Below are 24909 nucleotides of genomic sequence, written 5' to 3'. Positions count from 1 at the left end.
TGAGTGAGTGAGTGAGTGAGTGAGTGAGTGAGGTTTGTTTTTGTTATTTTGGTGATAGGCAGTGTGAGTGAGTGAGTGAGTGAGTGAGTGAGTGAGTGAGGTTTGTTTTTGTTATTTTGGTGATAGGCAGTGAGTGAGTGAGTGAGTGAGTGAGTGAGTGAGTGAGTGAGTGAGTGAGTGAGTTGGGGAAGAGTTAGTTTCTTTAGTTATTTTGGTGAGTGTGCTCCTTTAGTTATGGTGAGAGAGTGAGTTATTTAGATGAATATAAGTGACTGAGTTAGTTTCTTTAGTTATTTTGATGAGTGAGTGAGTGAGTTAGTTTTGTAATTTGAGTCACTCAGTTCAGTAGGATGATCGTAATTGACTCAGTTGACTGAATTAGATGTTAAAAAAGTTGATTTTTGTAGTGATCGAATTAATCATGTTAAATTACTTGAATGAGTTAGTTGAGTAACTATTTCTGCCAGTAAATCAGTTGCGTTCATTTGAATCATTCGGTGCAGAAATGCATTTTCACTCGGTCATTTCATCCTGCTTGCACCAAATGTTTTGTATGTTGGGGAGGAACTAAGTTTCGCCTGGGCTGTTTGTGGAAGTTATGGCGAGTCATAGAAATGAAATTATCTTTGAGCCATTTAATTTTAAGAGTAATGTGAAATGAGTTTGAAATGATATTAAAGTGCTTTGGGATTACAGTTTGTGTTTCATTTATGACTTAAACCGTCAACATGGGCAATTATAAATAAAATTAGTCAACTTTTTTTTTTGCTTTTGGCCTACAAATGGCGTAATACCCTAATTATTTACATCTCATGAACATTTATGAGGCCCGTCTGGTTTATTCCCCTCTCCCGCTGCGCGCTCGGCTCCACAAGTTGCAAATGGGATCGGCGGGAGCCCGGTAGTTACGGCGGAATCCCGACGGACACGAGCGCATCCATCAGGCGTTTGACTCCCGCCGAGATAGCGGCGTGACGGATTGATCTAATGGATTGATTTAAGCCGGCGCTCACCCGCCGAATAAGTGAGCCGGCGCCGCAAATAACTCCGTGTGACGCGTGCGCGGCTCTTCTTCCCCTTCGCCGTCGACTTCATCCATCACGCCGCTCCCCGATTGGCCTGTTAATACCTTCCCTCCCCTTCCAACTTCCTGTGTACGCTTTATTATTTCATATTAAGACCGGGCCTTGACACCTGCACCCCTACAAGCCATTTGTTCATGTGAGCTCTTGTTATGCTGACAGATGAAACCACGCAGTGCGTGTGTGTGTGTGTGTTGTGTGTGTGTGTGTGTGTGTGTGTTGTGTGTGTGTGCGGGCTAACAAGCATCCTCCTTATCAATCCTGCTTCCAACAAGCTGCCACGTTGTTGACGGAGTGCACCGCTCACCTCGCCGGCCTCTTCCATCTTTTCGTCACCCCCTGACTCCTATGCTACATTAGCCTTAGCTGGGCTCCGGCATATTTCACACACGTCCACCCATTACAGATTTTCGCTGTCTCGTTCAGAGCGAGTGTTATGAGAGTGAGGGTTATGTCGGTGAAAGGGTGAGTGACTTTAGTTATGTAGTTGAGGGGTGAGTAAGTTATTAATGTAGTGTTAGCTCATTTAGTTATTTTGTTTGATTAAGATAATTGAGATTAGGTGAGTAAGCTTTTTCGAGTGAGTGAGTGAGTGAGTGAGTGAGTGAGTGAGTGAGTGAGTGAGTGAGCGAGCGAGCGCAAAACTTTAAGTGGTTTTGAATCTCACTTTGTAAGTCCAAATTTACAATCTTGGCCTCAACAGAACACAAAACCAAACCAAAACTGTTTAAGTTAGTTTGATGCTACGTATGACGCACATGCTAGCTAGCAACAAACTTCGACTGGCTACTGCTGCAGCTCTATGCGTTGAGGCGCCGAATGTGCTACTTTTTTTAACACGAGATTGGCAACAAAAAAGGGATAAGCCATGCTAATTGCTAAGCTAGCTGAGATTAGGTGAGTAAGCTTTTTCGAGTGAGTGAGTGAGTGAGTGAGTGAGTGAGTGAGTGAGTGAGTGAGTGTGTGAGTGAGCGCAAAACTTGAAGTGGTCTTGAATCTCATTTCGTGAGTCCAAATTTGCAATCTTGGCCTCAACAGAACACAACACCAAACCAAAACTGTTTAAGTTAGTTTGATGCTACGTATGACGCACCCGCTAGCTAGCACCAAACTTCGACGGGTTTCTGCTGCAGCTCTATGCGCTGATGCGCCGAATGTGCTACTTTTTTTTTTTTTAAGACGATTGGCGACAAAAAAGGGATAAGCCATGCTAATTGCTAAGCTAGCCGAAGTTTGACACGTATTTATAAAAACGTCCTTGGGTTAGCTAGCGCACTTTTCGTCCGTCCCGAACCACCTTAAAGCGACTCGCATCCAGGTCTCGACTTCTCGTTAGCAGATTCCCGCAACTCAGACACCCGAGTGTTCCCGTCCCCGCCGAAGCTCTCAGCTCGCCGTTTGAAGAAAGAGTGCCACGTTGATTGTTGGCGACAGGTGACTGCTCCACTTTGGCTGGGAGCCAATCCTCAACCCATCTGTATCCGTTTCTCTTTTCTTCCCGGCTCAAGGTCGGAGTGAAAATAAGAGGGGGTGCGGGGGGGGGTGCAATTCACGCCGGTAGACAAGCAAAACTGATTTAACACAATGCTACGTTCGCCTTTTAGTGGCGAGAACACTTTTTTTTTTTTTTTTTGTCATAGTTAGCAGAAAGAGCACCCTTATTAAGATACGTCTTACCCAACAATTTTTCACAACACATCACAAAAGCCGCATGGCCGCGTGAAAGAAAGTCGGGACCTGGATGTTTCAAACCCCCATAAAATGTAACTTGAGATGCATTTTGAAGTGTGAAAACGGGAGCCGTTTACTGTCCACTAAAAGCCTGAAAACATGACTAGTATTTCATCCGGCATATTTTTTTACGACGTGACATAATCACTGGTTGGAATAACTCCCACCAGGTTGTTGTGAGGATTTTCCATTCCCCAATAACGAGGCACTCTAACGCGGCCGTGCCAGACTGAAGCCACCATCCGTGCGCTGGCTGTAATGTCAAAGCTATTAAAATATGATTACCTTTTCCTCCGTCTTCCATCTCTTTGTGATGAGTACACACTCATGGCTGACAATGAGGCGCTCTAATTCACGCTACAGTCCACAATGCAAGGCTAGGCGCCATTTTAGCCCAAATCTTAACGAGTGAAAAAGAGCTTATTATATAATTGAGTCCTACATAATCCAGCGGTTCTCAACCTGAAATATGTGAAATATATTTTTAACCAAGTACCTCTTAATCAGCGCAAAGCAAAAATAATAATAATAATAATAAAACATGACATCAGAGCCTGATTATTAAACGATAGAACCTTTTAAACTTCATTTTTATTGGTTCTCAAAATAATAATCAACATAAAGTGTCCGCTTTTGGATCGTAGAAGTGATTTGTTGATTATTAACAAATATTTGTACACAATCAACATAAAGTGTTGGCCCCTGCTCTCAAAAATAAATACAGTATTTGTTCACAGAAAAACAAAGTGTCCTTATTTGGCATCGTGGTAGAGATTTGTTCACAAAAATAAGTCATTAACTGAATAATTGATCAATATTTGTGTACAAAAAAAAATCAACAAAGTGTCGGCCCTGCTCTCAAAAAGAAATAATTAGAAATAAGCAATTGTCCACAGAAAAGAATATTCAACATAAAGCGACAGTAGAGATCTGTTTACAAAAATAAACCTTCTGAACATAAAATCTGTTTACCGGATTGAAATTAATTTGTTCAAAAATGATTTTTAAAGGATATTTTTGCACGTTTGTTTTATTTCAAATCTCAAGTACCCCCTGGAGTGCCTTCAAGTACCCCCAGTGTTACGCTTCCCCCCGTTTGAGAACCACTGACATAGTCCTCAGTTTTTTCACATGTTCAATAATAACCTTCAGCCACATTTATTATATTTAGAAACAAATCTATGAATTTATTTGACAGCATTTCAACACTTGGCATTCGATTCTACCACTTTATTTTGTGGAGGTGTTAATAAAACTCCAAGGAAAAGGTGGGAATATTCCACATAATCCATTTTGCTCGATTTAACGCAACAGAGGTAGAAGTGAATCTCTTATGTTAGTGCAGTGCTTCTCAAATGGGGGTACGGGTACCTTTGGGGGTACTTGAAGGAACTCCAAGGGGTACTCGAGATTTTATATCAAACAAACATGCAAAAATACTTGGGAAATAATTGCCGAGTTCTTTAAATCTCTACTATGATCTCGAAAGACAATGCTTTGTGTTAAATATTTTTCTGTGGACAAATATTTATAATTATTTCTTTGAGAGAACGGGTCTGACACTTATTATTTTTACGTGGAGAAATATTGAGTAATAATTTGTTATTTTGTGAACTGATCTCTACTGTAATCCCGAAAGAGGATGCTTTATGTTTAGTATTTTTTGTGAACAAATATGTCACAAATATGTCTGTCTATTATTTACTTTTGAAAACAGGTCTGACACTTCATGTTGATTATTTCTTTATGGACAAATATTCCTACTTAAGTTAATGGTTTATTTTTGTTAACAAATGTCTACTGTAAACCCAAAAGAGGATGCTTTATGTTTAATCTTTTTCTTTGAAGAAATATTTATTAATATTTCTTTTTTAGAACTGGTCTGACACTTTATGTTGATTTATTTTTTTTGTGGGGGATTTTTGATTAAATATTTAAGATTTATTTTTGTGAACATTACTGTAATCCCAAAAGAGGACGCGTTATGTTTAATATTTTTCTGTGGACAAATATTTTTCTTTTTTTCTTTTTTAGAACAGGTCTGACACTTTATGTTGATTTTTTTTTTTTTGTGGGGGATTTTTGATTAATAATTAAAAAAATATTTTTGTGAACATAACTCTACTGTAATCCCAAAAGAGGACGCGTTATGTTTAATATTTTTCTGTGGACAATTTTTTTTCTTTTTTAGAACAGGTCTGACACTTTATGTTGATTTTTTTTTTTGTGGAGGATTATTGATTAATAATTAAAGATTTATTTTTGTGAACATATCTCTACTGTAATCCCAAAAGAGGACGCATTATGTTTAATATTTTTCTGTGGACAAATATTTTTATGTTTTTATTTTTGAGAACAGGTCTGACACTTTATTGATTATTTTTTGTGAAAAAAATATTTATTAATCATGAACCTATTTGTTTTTGATACCACGTCTCTTCTATAATCCAAAAGAGGACGCTTTCTGATGATTAATTTTTTGCGGACGAATACAAATTAAGCGTGAAAGGTTCTAAAATTAATCAATCGGACATTGATGGCACGTTGTAATGTTCTTTTTTTGTACTGTTTAAGAGGTACTTGGCTGAAAACATATTTCATCACTGAAAAAAGTTTGCGAACCAACGCGTTAGCGGATACCCGCGTCCCTGTTTTCTGCTACCTCTTTCACGCAGCTACTATCCCGCCTCATTTTTGAGACTACCCACAAGCCGTTAAATTTGCAGGTCCTCCTCTACGCCCTCAATGAGTGTCAATCACGTCGAACCTGGAGAACCGACAGAGGATTTCCTCCTCTAATTGGCAGCGTGAAAGGGGCTATGTTGCATGTATGCATGCCATGCGGCTGATTGATGAGCAGTTAATGAGGCCTTTGGAGATAGACCGAGGGGGCCGCGTACAACGTGGCGCACAGACAACAAGCGCACTCTGACACGCGGTGACCGCTCCGATGTGACATTTCGCCAGACGCCGACGATTCCCGCCCCTGCGCTCTTGATCACGTTCGGCGTTTTGTTTTGCAAAGCGGCGAGACAAGAGATTTGCACGGGAATGAAACAAACACATAATTGGTCTCCGAGGACCCCGCACGCCGTCTGAACTTTGCAGCGGGAGAGCTTTACGCTGTTTTAAGATGTACGCAGCCGCAGGCGCCGCTGGCAAACTGCCCGGTTTTAAATTTGTAACCCCCCATCCTTTCCGCAATCCTTACCACGCACGCATATACAGTTCTTGAAATGTAAACATATATGCATATCAAGCATGTTGTTTGTCCTTTAATTTATTCGTGACTGCCAGGAAATGTTCCATTCAAAATGGCTGATGAGCGTGATAACTCCAGTGTTTATGAAGAGATTGTAGCCCCTTTCACGCGGGGAAACTTGGGCCGTGATCGGCTTTCAGACAGACAGCAGTGGCAGATAGCATCAAGTGGTTTCAACGCGACAGACGTGATTATCTGGCGCAAAATTTCACACTCCTGTCCCAGCTATTAACCGTTACCTTTCACACAGCCATCGAGCCCGCCATAGTTTCACTTCTAAATCCGTGTCGGTGCTTGTTAAAACAGTCTTTGGTACTCAAATGTGAGAGGGCTTTTGCAGGGATCAGCAAATCAAATTTAAAGCTGTGACAGCAACAGTCCGTTATTCTTTTCAAATGAAAAGCAAACGAATTGGAACATGAATCCACTTATTTTTAAATTGTTTTACTGACATATACCCTGTATACTGTATTTATATTTGACAATGTTATGACCCTTTCAAAGTCAGGGTGGTGATAAGGCCAGGCTAGTGGAAAAATCCCCGCACACCCAGGAGTTAAATTAATCGGCCGATTAATCGGTTATCGTGATTTTATAAAGCGAAACGTCCGACCGGAGAAAGAATCTGGATCAGTTGGACCAATGAAATCACTTGCGGGATTTACCAGCTAGCAACGATGAAACGCGATACGGCCGCCGTTACGCAAACGGAAGCCGAGAAATCCCAGCGTCAACTTGACATTCCGTGCCTGTACCTTCCGCGCCGAACGGCGACGGAATCGGCGGTCCGCGTCGGCAGCGGTCCGATTCGTTTACGGGCGAGCGCGTTTAAGTCTGGACGCGGTTCCCGGGAGGGCGACACGCGAGCGGGTGCTTTTATTTGTGTGTGCAGCGGGCCAGCACCCCTTAAAGGCCGCTTCCGTCTGTCACTTGTGTTTTATACTTGACCCGCGTCATTAAACTTACATCTGCAGGCGGTTTTCCGACGCACTCGCCGAACATACAAACAAGCGTGTCGTCATTCCTATTCGTTTCCCGCTCCCTCGGCCCGCAATCCCGGGCCGCGTCGCCGGACCGCTGATTGGCACCCCCGATAAACCCCCCTCCCCCCGAAGCGGCGCCCCCGCCAATCGGCGCCGACGCTCGCCTTCTTTCTCCACCTTTACGTGAATGTCAGAAGCTTCGGGGCAAGATTAGCGAAGGGTTTCAGGGGGATTCCAGTAAGTCAATTTTGGCATTTGATTTCCATAAAGTGGGAGGAGTGCTTCTCCGAGCACTCCGCGGGAAAATGCCTCTGAGCCGACGGCGACGTCAGGAACACAAAGCCCGGGATGCGCCGATTTTGTATACATGGAATAATATCACGGATGAAAATGTCCCGTGTATAGATTTCAAACATCTGGCAATGAAACCGAATGAGAGCGCCACTGTACTCTTCATGAATGATAAATAGATAACGCGCGCACGTGGACGGAGGAGCAGGAACATTAGTATGCCGTGCTATACGGTTTGTAGCAATAAAACCGATATAGGTGTCAAAGTCTATAGTCTATGAATAAGCGGTATATCACAAACGCACGCGTGCAAAAGTGAACGTGAATTGCAGCAAAAAAAAAATGGCACTGATGCGCATCGTAAACCAACGTATTGAAATGTTGTTTTATGAATTGTTTTTAGCATTTTGGTTACGCAGTTCGCGTTAGCTAAGCTATGAAACGTTTATCTAGCGTCCAAGTAAAGCTAACGCTAGCTAACGTGACGGTTTTTTTTCGTAAGACGACTTAAAAGTTGAAAAGTGCTTTTGCAGCGTGCAAATCAATGAGTACAATTGTATTGTGAATTAGTTGAGAATATTTGTTCCACAGTTCATGTCAGCAAAGCTATGAAACGTTTTTATAGCATAGCAGTGAAGCTAACGCTAGCCAACATGCGAATTAGCAGTTTTGTTACACAGTTCATATTAGCAAAGTGAAACGCTTTGTTCAGATTGGATACAAGCTAACCAAACTTGCAACGTGTTACATGATTTTTTTTCCTCTAAGTAGTTTTGCTGATAATTTTATATACATTAGGAGTGTTAACTTATGAGTACAACTGAGAAATGTTGTTACACAGCTCATGTTAGCAAAGCTATGAAACGTTTTTATAGCATAGTGTGGCGGACATTAGGACTGTGTCTCTCACCCAGTAGGCATGTTGCTATGATCCTTTGATGCTTTGAACCTGAAGTTCATAAATACAGCTGTGCTCATAAGTTTACATACCATAGGGATACTGTATGCTCCTTCAATGACTTTTCAAGCTACCGTTAGTCATCTTGTCTTCTACTTCTTCTACTCTTCTTCTGTCTTATCTTCTACTGCTCCGTCATAGCACCTATAAGTCTATATGTGCAGTTGTGCTCATAAGTGTAGAAACCTTAGATGTATGTACACCTATGAGCACAGCTGTTTTACTAATTCGCTACACATTTTTTATTACAGTTTGCAATGTTAGCAAAGCTTTGACATGTTGTTTTGACACAAGTAGAACGTGTGTACATTTATGAGCGCAACTGTTTTATTAATTAAATACACATTTTTTATGACACAGTTTGCTTGTTGAAACGTTTATACGAGTAGAATACATCTCCAACTAAAGTTAGCCAGGATTTAACAGATTTTTTTTTCTTCCACGTCAGAGCACTTTAAAGTTGATAGGTACTGCCGTGCTCATAAGTTTTACAAACCTTACGGACACTTTATGGAGGAACTTCTCAAGGGTTTGCATGAAGAAAAACATCTTTTTCAAACTATCTTGAACTTCTTTTCCTAGTTAGGCTGGTCCTCTGACTTGTCCCGCTGTGCTAATTTATGGAATTTCTTTTTAAAACAAGCCATCAAAACCTAAAAAGTTTCCACTTGTGAAATAGCCAATTTCGGTTTGAGTTCAGTCAAGTCCTGTAAGTCAAGTCCCCCACCTCTGCCGTTAAGCGTGTTCCCCGGCCGTCCAGGTGTCCGGCGTGTGTGACTTTATCCCACTTTGTCCTCGAGTGCGGCAACGAGACAATTCGCCACAACAAAAAGTGTCGGCGGAGAGCGTCTCCCGAGGGTCTGATTAGCTCGGCGGACCCTGGCCCTGTCACTGGGATGCTCTCTGAGGCTTGAGCTCATATAGCTGAAAGCCCATGGCGGGCACACACACACTATGGATCCATTACCGCACAGAGTGACACACACACACACACTCAAAGAGCATTACTACGACCTTGAATGCAAGCGACGGTCATTTACACTGTAAAGAGAAGCACGGGAGCAAAACGAGTCACGGCTAGAGTGGCTTTATCCGTTCCTTTTATATTTGCTGTACTGTAATCGCAAAGTTGGAAAAGTCGTTTCGAACGGTTGGCAAATTAGATGTATTTGTTGGTTTTTAATCAATACGATCATCATCCTCTTTCTATCAGCAACGATCGTAAAAGAGCGCAAACATAAAACGGGAAGGCTAAAGACTCTCGCGATCGAAATTAAATGCCAGGAAAGTATTTCTTTGCCAAATAATTACAGTCTTTTGCAATAAAAGATGATTTATTTTCACAAAAAGAGGATGAACTGGGGGTATTTTGATAGCAGATATCAGCATATCAGCACAATTCAGTGTAGTTTTCAAATTAAGAGCAAATTGATTGAAACATGAAGCAACCTATTGCTAAATTGTGTTAAAGTGACTCCAGTGAAGAACATTGGATGCTTTCATTTTGGCAAATTTTATACGGATGCGATTTTTCGTTTGTGATGTAATTTTCGGGAGACGGGAAATGAAAACAACACTCTTTGTTTGGCATTTGTTCAACAAAATTTGTTACCACCACATATGTAGTTCTAAACTTTAATAATTCTGATATGGATGGCACACCATTCTATTTTATGTCTTGTCTTTTTTAACCAGTGGGTGTCCGTGGATTTTTCACTAGCCAGCCTGGCCACTCAACTTAGGCTAATTTTGAACAGATCATAACATCGTCAAATTGAAATATATTTACTTTCAACCCCTCAGATGAGGAGGAGGGGCCTACGCCCCATTTATGTACAAAAAATGTGAAAATGCTATAATAGCAAAACTTGTATACGTATTTATATATTCATGAAATTGAAATCGGAATATTTATTATGTCATAATTAGAGTAATATTACTTTTGAAGACTTTTGCATTCTGGGAGCAGGCTAAGCCAATCATTGAAGTCATGGAAAGGCTTGCTAATGTCAAGTTGACCGCTAGCGCCACCCGGTGGTTTTGAGGTGTCAAAACAAAATTTTATATTGCGCCCTGTTTGCGAGTTGCTGTTGAAAAGATCCATGCAAAAATCAGGGGAAATGCATGATAAAACATATTTTTAATATATGGCAGTAAATGAGCCCACCGTGGGCTAAATTTGACATTTATATGTTGTACCTTTTCTATACTATAGATGAAATTGTTGCTTCTGTAATTTTCAATAAGTAATCACAATATTGTCGATGGAACATCATGAGCTTTATCCTTCAAAATCCTACTGTTTAGAAAATGCGTATACATAAAATAAGTATCAGTAAAATACTATTCTCGTTGGCAAAAAAAAAAAGGCGACATTAGCCGCTGATGTTTTTCTTCGCGAATAATACTATGCGAGCTCGGTAGAGAATATACTGCCGAGGAGTTGATTATTTACCAAGCGGCGACAAACAAACGTGCCCACGAGGCAGACCTCCCACACGACACCTCGGACGGGCTCCTCTTCTATTATCTGGCCCAAGGCCGTGGAAGCGGCGCAGAGGCGAGGACGCGCCGCCTAAACGCTTCTATTCACATCTTTGTGTGTTTAGAAGGACACGCGGCGGCCGGCGATGAACCCCGCGTGGGCCCGGCGCCTCGCCTTTAAGAAGAAACACAAATGTCAGAGATGTTTTATTGGCTGGCAATATTTGCCGTCTTTGGAAAAAGGACCCCGATGGGAGCGCCTCGTGTTTGTTCTTTAAAGTCCTTGTTTGGTAGCTGCTTACGCGTTGTATGGACCCAGCTGTCTTAATCGATACATTAATCAATCCGCAGATGGATAGAGCCTGAATCCTAATTAAAGACCGTTTTAAAGGCCGTTTGGCATACTATTCTGATATATATATATATATATATATTAGAGTTGCAACCATCAAATATGTTTATTACTTTCGATCATTTCAACGATTACGATTCCATGTTTTCCCTCAAACATTCTTTATTAACCAGTCGTTGGGCTTTATTTGGTAATGTTTTATAAATACAGACATCAATCAATCAATCAAATTATATTTGTATAGCCCTGAATCACCGAAGTCTCAAAGGGCTTCACAGGTCCAAACGGCGGTGGACCACAAAAAACATATTTGTTTTTAAAAATGCCCAGTCACAGTATTGTGCCACTAAAACAATAGTTATGAACGAACAAAAAATGTTTATTTATCTCTAGAAATGCTGGTTTCTTTGGAAATTACTCTGAGATTGAAGCGTTTGTAGGCTTGATGCTGCTAGCATGATTTAAATATAGCAATAGTTATAGCTATAGCTAGCTCATTGTTCATGATGGACTATTGCATCACAAGTATTTTAATACTGATACTGGTATTGGTACCAAATACTTTGTCAGTTCTCTCAAAGGCAGAATTAAACGGCAAAAAAAAAAAAAGTACAATTTTGACATTTCGCTACTATAATTGTCCGCAAATAACTTCACTGGGTCATGACAGAGTTGAGTTTTGTCTTGAAAAGGCTCCCAAGCTATTTTGGAGTCATTATTTTTCACGTGTCAGTCATGTGCTGTCACCGAGCTGTCACATGACAGACGGGTGCTGCCGGATGATGTCATCAGCGGGACAAACGACATAATCTTCAAGGTGAGCGAGCGGCTTTGCCGGAACAATAAAACACAGACGTTGCGGCAAAAGCTCGTTCCGTCGTTCTCGCTCCGGCGATCCGCTCAATGGCCTCGAGGCCGTCGCAGCCCCGGGCCGCCTCCGAATATTTGATGCACGTTTATGGCTACCGCCAGAAATATTGTCCAATGGTTGACCTGGCCTGACCGCACGCTCTTTTGCTCGATATGCTGATGAGGTTACACAAGGTCAAGCTGATGATTTAGTCATGATTGGCATGTAATACCGTGTAATGCGTTGGAAAAAATATGCCACATAAAATCAATAATATCGATTAAAAAGACATGCAAAACCCAGTTAAATATAGATTGGTATCACTCATTCCAACTCATACAAAATACGTTACATTATAAATTAACTCGAGGCAGCTGTAAAAAATGACATCTGTATCTTCATTCAATCTATTTATAGACATTTCTAGACAAACCTTTAATCCCAGATACATAGCAAGATAGTTAGCTAGCAAGGTAGTGAGATAGCCTGCCTGCTAGCTAGCTTGCTACGTCAGTCAATCGGTCTGTCGATTAATTGAGCGCTAGAAAGAGGCAGATAAGCATGATAACTAGTTAGCTAGATTAGCAAAATAGTTAGCAAGATGACGACCTAGCGAAATAGCTAGCTAGTTAGCGAGATCTAGCGCCATCTAGCTAGCTAACGAGATAGGCAGGTAGGTAAATAGGTAGATAGGTCAATCGCTAGTGAGAGGCAGGGTAATGCGATCACTAGTTAACAAGATAGGTAGATTAGCATTATAGTTAGCTAGCGAGATAACAAGGTAACTAGCTTGTTAGAGATAGCCAGCTAGATGGCTTGCTTGGTAGGTCGATCGGTTGGTCGGACAATCCGTTGATTGGTAACGGGAGGCAGATTAGCATGATAACTTTTTAGCTAGATAGGTAGATTAGCAAGATAGTTAGCTCATGAGATAGTTTGCTAGTTAGCGGGATAGATAGCAAAATAGCTAGGTGGGTTAATAAGTGGATAGGGTTAGGCAGATTAGCGAGATAAATTAGCAAAATGCGAGATGGATAGAGAGATAGTTAGGTATTTTTGCGAAATAGCTAGCTAGCTTGATAAAGAAGCGAGATAAAGTACTTGAGATTAAATGTCTAAGACTTGAAAGATGCGGAAAAATATGTCTTTGGGAAAGAATGGGTTAATATTTGCAATACATTCAACAAAAACAGCCAATCAAGTGGAATATTGTTCGATGTTATCATTGCTAACAACAAGGCTAATATTGGCGCATCAATATTTTAGTTTCCAACTCATGTTTCTTGAGTAATGAACACCACCCAACTAATTTGCATAATGAATTACTGTATATAATTTTTTTTCCGGGTGTTTTGAATGGAACGTTTCCACCTTATCGCTCATTTGACCAATCGGCAGGCAGATGCTCATTAATGAGTTAGGCAGAAAACAACGGCACGTGACTTTCTCTCTCCGCTCTCTCTCTCTCTCTCTCTTTCTCTCCTCCGCCTCGTGTCACAGTGGAAGTCTTCCTCCCGCTTTGCTCTCCTCCTCTTCTTCTTCTTCTCTCCGCACTGCGTTACAACCGCCAAGTAGCGGCTTGGACTCTAACATCAGCCAATTTGGGGATTTGCGTTATATTATTTAAAAAAAAAAAATCTTTAGTGGATTTTTTTTTAAGTCTTCTTGTGTGTTTTTCTTTTTTTTTTTTTTTTTTCCTCTTAGCCCACCGATGCGCGGGCGCGTGCGCGCATCCCGCGGAGAGCCGCCGCGATCGCAGCCGTAATGGGACGCAGCCGGAGCTCCGGGGGACGCGCCGGTTCGGCCGCGCCGCTGCTGCCGCTCCTGGTTCTGCTTCTGCCGGCCACCGCGCTGGGTCGAGGTAAGAGCTCCCCCCCCCCCGCTGTGTTCCGTTCCCGCGCGCGCGTGTGGAAGTTGCACGTGGAAGTTCGGCCACGCTCGCCGTCAAAGCGGAAGAGGGTCACGGGTTCGAGTCCAGCCGGAAAGTGGACTCCGGTTCTGATGCGTGTGTATCAAGCGGGTCAGCGAAGTGTGAGTGGCTTGCCTCGCGCCCGTAGGGTTCCCGGTTCGAATCCGTGCGGAATTTACACGGACTTCTCTGATTGGCTGCCACTCGTATGGAAAACGGATGGCCGCAATCCACATGGGCCACCGCGCTGACTTTTTTTGATTGATGCACTCAGATGTTTACTGGTCGATATGTTTGTGTTTGTAATATTTTCGCTCTCCCCGCCCTGCCAAGTATTCCAAAGAGCTCTTGATGGGACGCATTTTAATGAGATTGATTTAAAAATACACTCTGTTGTTCTTCACCGCACGCGCCTTATAAGTGCAAATCAGCTGAAGGGGCTTTGATGGGTCACCAAGGAGACGGGCCGTTATTTTTCAAACGTTCTCACATGTCAATACGAATGCATTTAAAAGCACCAACAAGTATCACTGATATTGATCTCTGATATCAATAGTCATATACCGACAATTTCGCACTAAAAGCCACACCTGATTATCAGCCGCATCAAGAAAAATGTAACTGAATTTTTTTTTTTTTAAGTGAGGCTGATAGCGCCAATTCTGATATCAATTACAATATATTACATTCGTGATATCAGCCTAAAAACAACACCTGATTATGTCAGTCTATATCCAAAATCTCAGACATTAAACTGGATTAATTTGTGTCCACTATTGTGGACCTTTTTTTTTTTCTTGTCTATAACTTTTGACTCACAGGGTAGTTTAGTCCTAGTGTCCCTAGTCGAGGACATCTTTCCAATGTTGTCTTATGTGTTTGGTGGGATACGATTAACCTTGCTGTCTTTTTGAGACAAATGGACACAACAGTGGACACACATGAATTGAGGAGGATAAACAAGCGGGTCATATTTTCTCTTAGCGACCTATCGCTGATTATTGTTCTGTTCGAATATCATCACAAGATCGCATCTCTTCTAACAATTCATACAACAAACAAAATAAAGAAAATCACATCTCATCAAGGCTGATATCCTACCGGCTTGATATCTGTGTCCATTTACACTACAGTTGTCCAGATCTGACGTTGATAGTGGAAATCAGTCCGATTTCAGCCCCAAAAAAGTTTCGCATTGTATCAGTTTATCAAGTCTCCTGCTGGTATCATATCAAAACAATATTTTGTCGGGCTGCACGCTAGGCTGTAATATCAACATATTAGGTGGGAAAAAGTTGAATCAGGACACTCCTAATGAAAACTTGAAACCAAATAAATAATTGTTTTTTGTATCACGATTATTATTTTTGAAATTATTATTATAACCCAGCAACCCGATAGCAATATCAATAGAGATGTCGGTATCACGGATATCAAATTAATCCAGGGGAAATTGTACAATAAGGGACAATATTGACATATGTGACCGTTGATACCGATACATTGAAAAACACAATCGACCTGTATCACCGATATCGGTATTGATACCAAATACTACAAACAATCCAATGTTGTGGTGTCACTCTGTGAACACATGATTCAGTTTTATTTGCATTTTCCATACTTTTGTTCAACAACAGCATATTAAGTTCACTGAAGAGTGTGAATGCTTGCTTGTCTAAATCTGCCCTATGATTGGCTGGCGTCCAATCCCAGGTGGAGCGCTGGTACCGCAAGTATGCAGGGTCTCATTTTTAATACATTGCAAAACCCCGTTTATTGTGCTTGGCTCTTCATTCACTTTGATGTAATTTTGGGTGTTTCGGGGAGGAGCCAAGTTTAGCCTGGGTCGTTAGTGAGAGTTTCACAGTCTTTGCTGGAGTGTAAGCTCAGCCAGGTGGCTCGTTTAAACGCTTTTCCGACAAAGTAATTTCATTCATTATGTATTTTTGAACGGTTATCTGAATACTTTTGAATCAGCCAGAAAATGTCCATTTCAGCGGAGTCCTAGCGCGGACATTTCTGAGGAGCCGAGATTTACTGTCGAGCCCCGGCAGATTGTGGAATGGCTGGCGATGGCGGGTGGGAGTGAACGCAGCAGGAATAAAAGGGCAGCGCGCCTGTGTTTTATGTTTGCCGCTAAATGACTTTTTCTCGGGCCCGCGACTTTGATTGAAGCCACGTCGGAGCGGAGACGCGCGCCGCTCGGCCACGGACGCCGGCCCGCTCGGCGGGAGATTGCGACATGCTCACTTTCGCTCCTGCATTATTGAAAGGGAACACATTTCTCGCCGGGCGGGAGATCTTGGTCGGGGTTGGGGGGGGGGGGGGGGGGGGGCAGCGCTCGTTTATGCTGATAAAGCGAGACGGCGAGCGGACAGCGTTGAAGTCCAATATCCATTGTTGTTTTATTTTGAAACAGGTCAATATCCATTGTTGTATTATTTTAAAGCAGATCGATGCAGAAGTCGTTTGGTCTCCCCGGAGGGAGCGTCATCGATCAGAAACAATGCTTTTATTGTGAAAGGGACGTCATGTGACTTGGCGCCGTTTCCTTTGTGCTTGCGGATGATGGATGACGAGATGGCGAAGCTTCATCGGTGCCATCGATGAGTATTGTGAGCAGGCCTGTTTATGTACGCATATAATCACGCTCTATTGCGGAGGCTTCGCTTTTATTTTCAAAAACAAGCAATTCTTGCGGCCATTTTCCTGCGTTAGAGGGCATCTAGCTTGACCTTTATTGAATCAAGGCACACTTTTTGACATAAATATTTCATGGCATATCACCACACGAACAAATCACAAAAAACGTGAAAAAAATATGATTCTAGTCAAGTCTAGTCTTTACTCACAAATATATTTGCTAAGATGACAATTAAATTATAAATAATAATAGTTTTCGTTTGAAATTACTGTAGAATGTGGAATGTCATTCAGTTGTTTCTTGAAATTTCTGGCAAAAATCTCTACAAACGTCATGCAAAAAAACTTTTTTTGCAAATAAAAATATTGTGCAAGGTTGTTTGACTGTACTTGCAAATACGTACAAATGTACTTGTAGGCTAAATGCTAAAAACACAATTTTTGGACCATACTACAGGGTATTAACTTGCACATATGAAATACCACATATTAGTAAAATCATCAACATTTTGAACAAACACTGTTTAGTCCCCTATTTTTGACCGTATTGATAAAACGTTTTTAGCATTTAGCCTCTAAGTATATTAGAACATATTTGCTAGTAGATTTGAACGTATTTGCAACAATCTCAACCAAAGTACGTTCAAACATACTTGCAAATATGTTTAAACATACTTTGTACTTGCATATATGTTAATGCCGTAGGATTTTGACATGTGATAAAATGTCTAACAGACATGATAATAGAACAGATAAAATGTTAAATAAACAATATTTACTTTGAATGCATTGTTGAAAGGTATGCAAAAAACATTTGTTTATATTTTTAGCAGTTAGCTTACAAGAATGTTCAATCGTACTCGCCAATAGTTTTGAACGAGTTTCAAGTACAAACCACGTACAATCAAGAGTACTTGCAAAGTATCTTTAGTTACTTAGTAACTAGTTTTCTTAGTTTTCCCATCAACTCACGTCGTATCGTGCTTTTACCTCATGGCATTATGGGAAATATTGCAGAATGAAACCATAAAAATTCAGAAGAAATGCTACATAATTTGATAACCTATTGGCCAAACTCTAAAAAAAAAAGTTTTTTTTTGTCCATAATAAAATACTATGTTTTTAGCAAGTACATTCAAACATATTTGCAAATACAAACGCACATACGACCCGACATTTTTGTCAATGAAAAATGTTTAGCCGGCAAGCTCCACACATTTCCGTAATTTCCCACGGGGATCATTGCAGCAACATTTTCTATAAAGGCGCGAAATTGCATAGAACAGTAGACAAGATTTTCTGACTAATAGACAAGCTGGCGTAATGGTTATACCAAACTCTGACCGCAAACATACAATTGTTCGCCCTTACTTGGACGCGCGGCACTAAGATCAGGTAATGAGCCGAGTGCTGCTTCACCGAGACGCTATTACGTCCCCACGTGTGCGGCCGCTTTCCCTGTAATAAACGCCCCGGTGTCGCGCGGAAATAATGGCTCGCCGTTCAGTCCTTTCGCTTTCACGCCTCGCACGTGCGCGGTATGGAAAAGGGGGAAAACCCGGGAGCTAACGGGCCGCCGGCAAAGCCATTCCGTAGCGCGCTCAAGGACGCCGCCTCAATGTCGTGATTCAACGACCGTATACGGTCGTGACAAATGTCCTGACGGAAGGGCGCAACGAGGCGGCGTTCCCGGGGAAAAGTGCTAGGCGGGGCGGGAGACGAATGGGGCGTCACGGGGCGGAATGCTTAAAGCTTCCCGCGTCTTTGCCGGGACGGATGGCTTGTCTGGCGTGCCTCCTGTCAGAGGAATGAACTCCGGCATGAATCACACACAAGCGCATATTTAATAAGTTTGCGCACCTCCGCCGCCGCCTCATTGGGGAAACTTTCGCTCAAGGGTTCTGCGTTCAAAGTGTCAAAAGTATTGGAACACAGCCCTTAAACGCTCCATATAACGACCGACCTCGCTAACCGACCTACACGTCTACCAACAAAGCTACACTGCACCGACTGAACAATCTACCTCGCTTCTACCTACCTACAGTATCTACCTACCCACATTTCTACCTGATCTACCCAACTGCCTACCTACCAAATAACAGACCACCTAATCTACCTACCTACCAATAGTACCTACCCACCTGATTTACCCAACTGCCTACCTACGAAATGACCAACCACCCCTCCTACCTACCTACCTACCTACCTACCTACCTACCTACCTACCTACCTACCTATTTAGTTACCTACCTACTGACCAAATTTATTACTTAAATTCTTATCCACCAATGTACCTACCTACCTACCTACCTACCTACCTGCCTGCCTACCTACTTACTTAGTTACCTACCTACTGACCAAATTCATTACTTAAATTCTTATCCACCAATGTACCTACCTACCACCCCTACCTACCTGCCCACCTGGTTTACCCAACTGCTTCCTACCAAATGAAAAACCATCCAACCTACCTACCTACCTTCTGATCAAATTTATGACTTAAATTCTTTCTACTTACCTACCTACATACCAATAGTACCTAACTATCCACCTGATTTACCCAACTCCCTACCTACTTACCTACCTACCTACCTATCTACTGAGCAAATTCATGACCTAAATTCTTACCTACCTACCTACCAAATGCATGAACTCTTACCTACTTAATTTCCTATACACCCTCCAATTTACCAACTTAGCAAATGTCCTGCCAACATGCAGTAACAATGAATATATGTAGCTACCTTTCCACTCATCATTCCACAACCAAAGTAATTTAGTAAATATCTACCTGACAATCATTGCACCAAGCTAGCTAGACACCTACCTACCTACCCAGATACCAAGCAAAGATCTAGCCACCTATTTACGAACATACCCACCAAATGACCGAACAACTAATCTACTGTGTCTACCTACCATCTGAGCAACAACTGCCCACCGAGCCAATGACAGACCACCCAACCTATCTACCAACCTACTGACAGAATGATCTAAGTTCTTACCTATTTGTTTTACTGCATACTTACTTAGTACCTAACCTACTCACCAACAATTAATCTACCAACTACCAAAGTAGTTTTGTAGCTGTCTACCAGCTACCAGTCTGACCAGCTTTCCTGCTACCTTCCGTAGGACCAACTGGCCAAGCTATCTACCGGTTCACCTATCCAACTACCTACCAACCTACTTACCAAACTATATGTTGCTTACTGACCAAACGACTTACCTTACCAACCTATCAATCTACCCTCCCCTCTACCAAGTCCTACCCAATGACCTACACTTTCACCTTTAGACTGTCAAAATCGAGGCAAAACGGTTATTAAACATATAAAGCATGCATAGTTTTTATTTTCTTCTCTTCAAAGAGCAGACGTTAATGTAGTCCATTCATTTTGACGCGCTTGACTAAATACCTTGCGCCGACTGTGTTAAATCAGACTTGTAAAAGTCGATGTTGTACACCGGAGGCAGGTGAAGGCCGTCGTCAAGGCAACGCCGGCAAACATTCGCCGCCGTCGTCGTGTTTTATTCATCGAGTCCGGCTCCGCGCTTAAAGACGTCAACACTCGGGGCTGAACAACTCTTGAAGGTCTGTAGGAGTCTCCGCCGTCGATTTGGGGAGGAGGCGGCGGGGGCCAGTTCTGCGGCGCCCAGACGCTCGCCATTGTCATCCTGACAGGACGCCCAAATTGAAATGTCAGCGCGCCACCAACTCGCACTGAATTCAAATGGACGCCGTTATTATGATGCGGCGGAACGCTAATCCTCGTTTGTATGCGGCGCTCAAGTCCGACGGCGGCCCGGATTAAAAAAAAAAAGTCTTATTAACAGAAGCGACGGGCGCTATCACAAGCTATTAAAGCGTCTCGTATTGATTACGAGCGCCACATCGCTTCCTGTTTGATTCTTGGGGTCTTGATCAAAGGCAGATTGCAAATGGAGGCCTTCACAACCACTTTGGCACATGTTGACGCCACACACCCTACTGAATAATTTTCGATCTCTTGATCTACTCCGCGAATACGAGAAACGTTTCATTTTGAAAACCAAAGCTTGAAGCCCTACCACAGGATCGAAACCCTCATTCAAAACTCAAATTCAGTCTTAAAAGTTTACACCGTACTCCAAAACCTAAACTTTGAAAGCGTAGACACCCCCAGCCCTAGGTAATCCTGATCCAGAACCATAAACTGAAACCCTTACCCTTATTTAAAACCTTAACGCTGTCTTAACCCTTGTGCACACATTTTGCAAACGATACACTTAGCATTTTTTTCAAATTTTGGAAATGCTTTTCAAGCCATAATAATTAGCTGTTTGATTTTTTTTTTTCCTTCAGCCACTTAATTTGTTCAGTGGTATCCGTTTTTGTAGTCTGTGACGTGATGATGTCACTTTGAGACATAGCCATTAACTGGTCTCTACCGCCCCCTACTCTCTTCAGGAGAAATACAAGTCAACAAAGAATTTTCTGTTCGCTAACATAGTTTGACCGCCGCTCAACGGAATGTTGCAAAAATCACAGTAAAATCAATGTAATAAACCCTATTAAAATGCATCTCAAAAAATACAATTATAATGGTTTTATATGGTCCAAAATTTGGACAAAAACTATTTTTGTACACTAAATCTCGCACGTCCAACTGCAATCACAAAGAAAGTTAAAAGTTTACATGTTTTAATCATCTGCCGGACATTTCAGATCCCTATTGTTTGTTTTTCCCATTGATTCTTTTATGATATCATAAAAAAATCAAAGGAATTTCCATATTTTGTAACATAATGGCATTATGTGACATAATACGGTTGAAAATATGACCCTAACTTGAAGCCCTATGCATCCTAATTTAACCCTTGGTATTTCACTAAAAGGGAAAGCATTGAAAGAAGACAGGGAGCTGAAATTTCACCCAGATGATCAAAACATATCCAATTTCATCGCGGCATTACCACTCAGTTATCACGCCACCGGGAGTGTGCAACACCACCCCGTTAGCCAAACCCTACCTTTGAAAAAAATGACTGTCGCAGATGTTGTTTACTAGGTGTGATGTCACACAAACATGATCTAGTGGATCTTTGACGTCGGCGCTGGAGGCTTATTGCTTTTCACCGTCATTTGTTGAGTTTCTATCTTTTATTTACACAGCCCGGCATTCCGGTTGTCGCGCCGGCGATTGTGTCGGCGGCGCAAAAGCGACGACGCGTCAAAGGCTGGCTGAGGTGCGGGCGTCTGGCGCGTCGCAGCGGCCCGGCTCATCTCTCATCCGTCCCCTCCGGCTTTTCTGCTTTTTTTTTGCCGGCCAACTGGATGCTTCCTCGCCGCGTCCCCCCCTCCCCCCCTCCCTCCCCCGCGGCGCGCGATGCAGGATCCGCGCCGCCTTGTCATTAGGCATTCTTTTTCATCATTGGTCACGCCTCCTTTGCGTCTTTTGTCGCTTTTGTTGCCTTTCCAGTCTGAGGAAGTGGTTCGCTTTCAAACTATTTCACAGTCTGCCGCCTTTGCCGATAAACTTGTCTTTAGGTGACCTCGATTGTGTTCCGGGAAAAGAAAAGTCGCTTCGCCGCCCGTGTTTTCTCCCCCTCGGAAAAAAAAAACAAAAAACTTTAAAATAGTTGAATCAAAAGTGACCTAAATTAACTCTGGCACAATTTTGATGAAAAATTGGACTGATCCATGACTTGGATCATCTTCACCCAGTTTTTGGGTTATTTCATACTTATCAAACCGATTTTTTTCTTGTTTTAGGAGTTTCGGGCTAGAAGTAAACAGACCCAACTTTTTGGGTTATCAATTTACCGCAAATAAATATACAAATACCCCCAGAAAAATAGAAAAATACCTTAATTTGGATCAGAACGTGGACTGACCACTACTTGGATCATCTTTGACCCAGACGTGATTTGACCCAATTTTTGGGTTGTTTTGGACAAAAAAAAACCGAGTCATCTTGACCCAACTTTGGGTCATCCAATTTTTCTAGTCCATGTTGGGTTAAAAAAAAACAAAAAAACAGCTGGTCAGTCTAATTGTTGACCAAAATTGCGTATTTTGTTTAGATGACTTAAACCGGTCTTGGTTGGACACAGAATTAGCAACATGCTAGCATCCCTACTTGTCAAAAATAACCCAAATTGGGTCAAAAAATGACCGACCCAACTCTCTGTGTTAGGGTTAGGGTTATTTGCACTATATTATATAATTTTGCACTAAACATTCTGGGTTTTTTTTGGAGTACTGTATTCATTTGACCCAACATTTCGGAATGAACGAATAACCCAAAACACCAGGTCAGCTTCTATTGACTTTAAGGCAATTCTTTTTAGCAAGTGGCTAGCATGTGGCTAGCTGCACTTTTCTCCAACTGCATCGACTGTTATTTGAGAGCGCCATCACAAGGATCCATGAAGTAATGACCCATACAGAGATGAAAGAAAGAGGGGATCACACATTCTTTCTTATTTTGGGCCAAATGTATTTAAATATTTCAAAAAAAGAAGGATGATCAAGCACAGGAGCCTGAATGTGAAATGTGAAATTTCAGGTTTGATCCTCTGTGGTGTGCTAATGAAGCCCCCCCTCCCGCGTTTGCCACCGGGCGCCGCGTATTTGCCACCGGGCGCCGCAGGAGGAGGTGGAGCGTGGTCAGGGGGATGTCTGCTTCATCAAAGCCAGACATTTTTTACCTTTTTTTACGCATTAAAGGGATTCGGTGGTGGTGGTGTGGAAGGAAGGTTGGGGACGTTGGTCACAGGGAGCGGGGGGGGGGGGGGTCTATTGCCCCGCTGGGCCGGCTCTTATTTGCCAAGAGCCGGCTAAAGGCTTTAAAAGGAAGACCGCTGCGATATGCAAGGACGGCGGGGTGAAATGTAAAGGGGGGGCACCGGGATTAAAGCTTTGTGGCGTTTGGGTAGAAGAGGATGCATACTGACTGCCTGTTAATTGACTTTAAGCCTCAATTCAGTCTGAGAGTAGTTGGGTAAAAATAGCCCATTAATGGGTCAAGAACCAAATGGGTCCATTTGACCCAACTTTTCAAAACCAGACAAAAACGTTGGTTGCTTTTGTCCCCTTCCAGAAAAAAAAGGATGAAATTAACAGTGTTTGTTTATTTATTTGTTTGTTTTTGTTTGTGTATTTATTTATTTATTGGGCAATCCCAAGAAAAATACTGTTTTGTACATAAAGTAAAAAAGGGGGAAATAAGAAAGAAATAAAAAAAATGGGGGATTGGGGATTTTGCATACAAATACGTATTTTTTCTCAATGAAAAAAATAAGAAATAAAATTGTCTTAGTTTTCATAATATACTACCACTTTTTGTGTATGTTTATATATTTTTTTCTTATATCTTCCTGGGACCTAGCCTATCATTTGTGTCCACTGTTGTGTCCATTTTTGTCTAAGTTATTTGCCCACCAATTGCATTAGACATTGAAAAGGCCAAGATGTCCTCAAATAAGCTCACTAGGACTTATTAGACTAGCTTTAATTAATCAAAAGCTAAAGACCAAAAACTAATGTCCACTACAGTGGACACAAATAATTAGGCTGGGGCTCAGACGGAGACAAATATGTTTTTATTTTTTTATCATGGAAAAAAAGGATATTTAGTACACTATTATTTTATAAATAATAATAATTTATATTTTACAGTATGTAAATTTTTGAAACAATTCATTTGAATAACATATAAATATGTCTTTGTTCTCATAAAATAAGAACTTTTGTAGTATAGCGATGTCATTAGCGCCCGCGCACATAAAAGGCGTCTTGGCTTCAGATGTTGTTGCAAAGTGTGGAGGTGGTGAGTTTGAGTTGGCTGGGAAATGTCAGCTCCAAGGGGAATCGCCCCTCTCTGATCGGCGTCGTTCATCCGGCCCTCGCATTCCTGGAGGCGTTTCACCTCCGGGCCCTCAACGCCTCTCAGCTCACTTGTTTCCTTCCAGCGGTGCTTTATTTTGAAAAGTGCCAGGTCAAAGGTCGTAGCTCGCCTCTCTTGGCAGCCTTGTCTTACATATACGATGTGAAATTTTGAATTTTGCGCATGGAATTCCTTGTTCTTTTCGCAGTTTAACATGATTTTTGAACTCAAAAATCTGTTTTTCTGTGGCTGAACCCAAAATAGCATTTTGGCTCCGCTTTGGTTATTTTACATGTCCTGGAAATGCTTGAATTCCTTTTGATAATCTTACATTTTTATCAGGAAAAGATCACCTAATTCTGTTATTTTATGACTTTATTTTCCCAGGAAAAAATGTTTTTCCTCTGCTGGTATGACATAATTTTTACTCAAACTCGCAATTTTTGTTCTTGTATTATCGTGACTTTTTATCTATTGTGACAATTTTACA

At 41.8% G+C, this 24909-nt stretch overlaps 1 protein-coding gene across 2 annotated transcripts in view; it reads left to right on the top strand.

Moving 5' to 3' along the window:
* LOC148411910 (netrin receptor UNC5D-like) overlaps positions 1-24909 on the top strand; it is a 129278-nt gene that overhangs the window by 15414 nt on the left and 88955 nt on the right. Inside the window, exon 2 of one of the 2 annotated variants that reach the window (XM_088434238.1) lies at positions 13698-13854. In XM_088434238.1, the coding sequence (XP_088290364.1) occupies positions 13758-13854 (97 nt within the window). In that variant the 5' untranslated portion in view covers positions 13698-13757. Of the gene's footprint in view, positions 1-13526; positions 13855-24909 lie in introns of those variants that run through there. The other variant, XM_088434237.1, reaches the window with a different exon arrangement.

The sequence above is a fragment of the Hippichthys cyanospilos genome, chromosome 15, assembly GCF_059441005.1.
Source record: "Hippichthys cyanospilos isolate Australia breed blue-spotted pipefish chromosome 15, RoL_Hcya_1.0, whole genome shotgun sequence".
NCBI classification, from domain to species: domain Eukaryota; kingdom Metazoa; phylum Chordata; class Actinopteri; order Syngnathiformes; family Syngnathidae; genus Hippichthys; species Hippichthys cyanospilos.
Note: the sequence above shows the minus strand (reverse complement) of the source record. Positions and strands in the feature narration are given on the sequence as shown.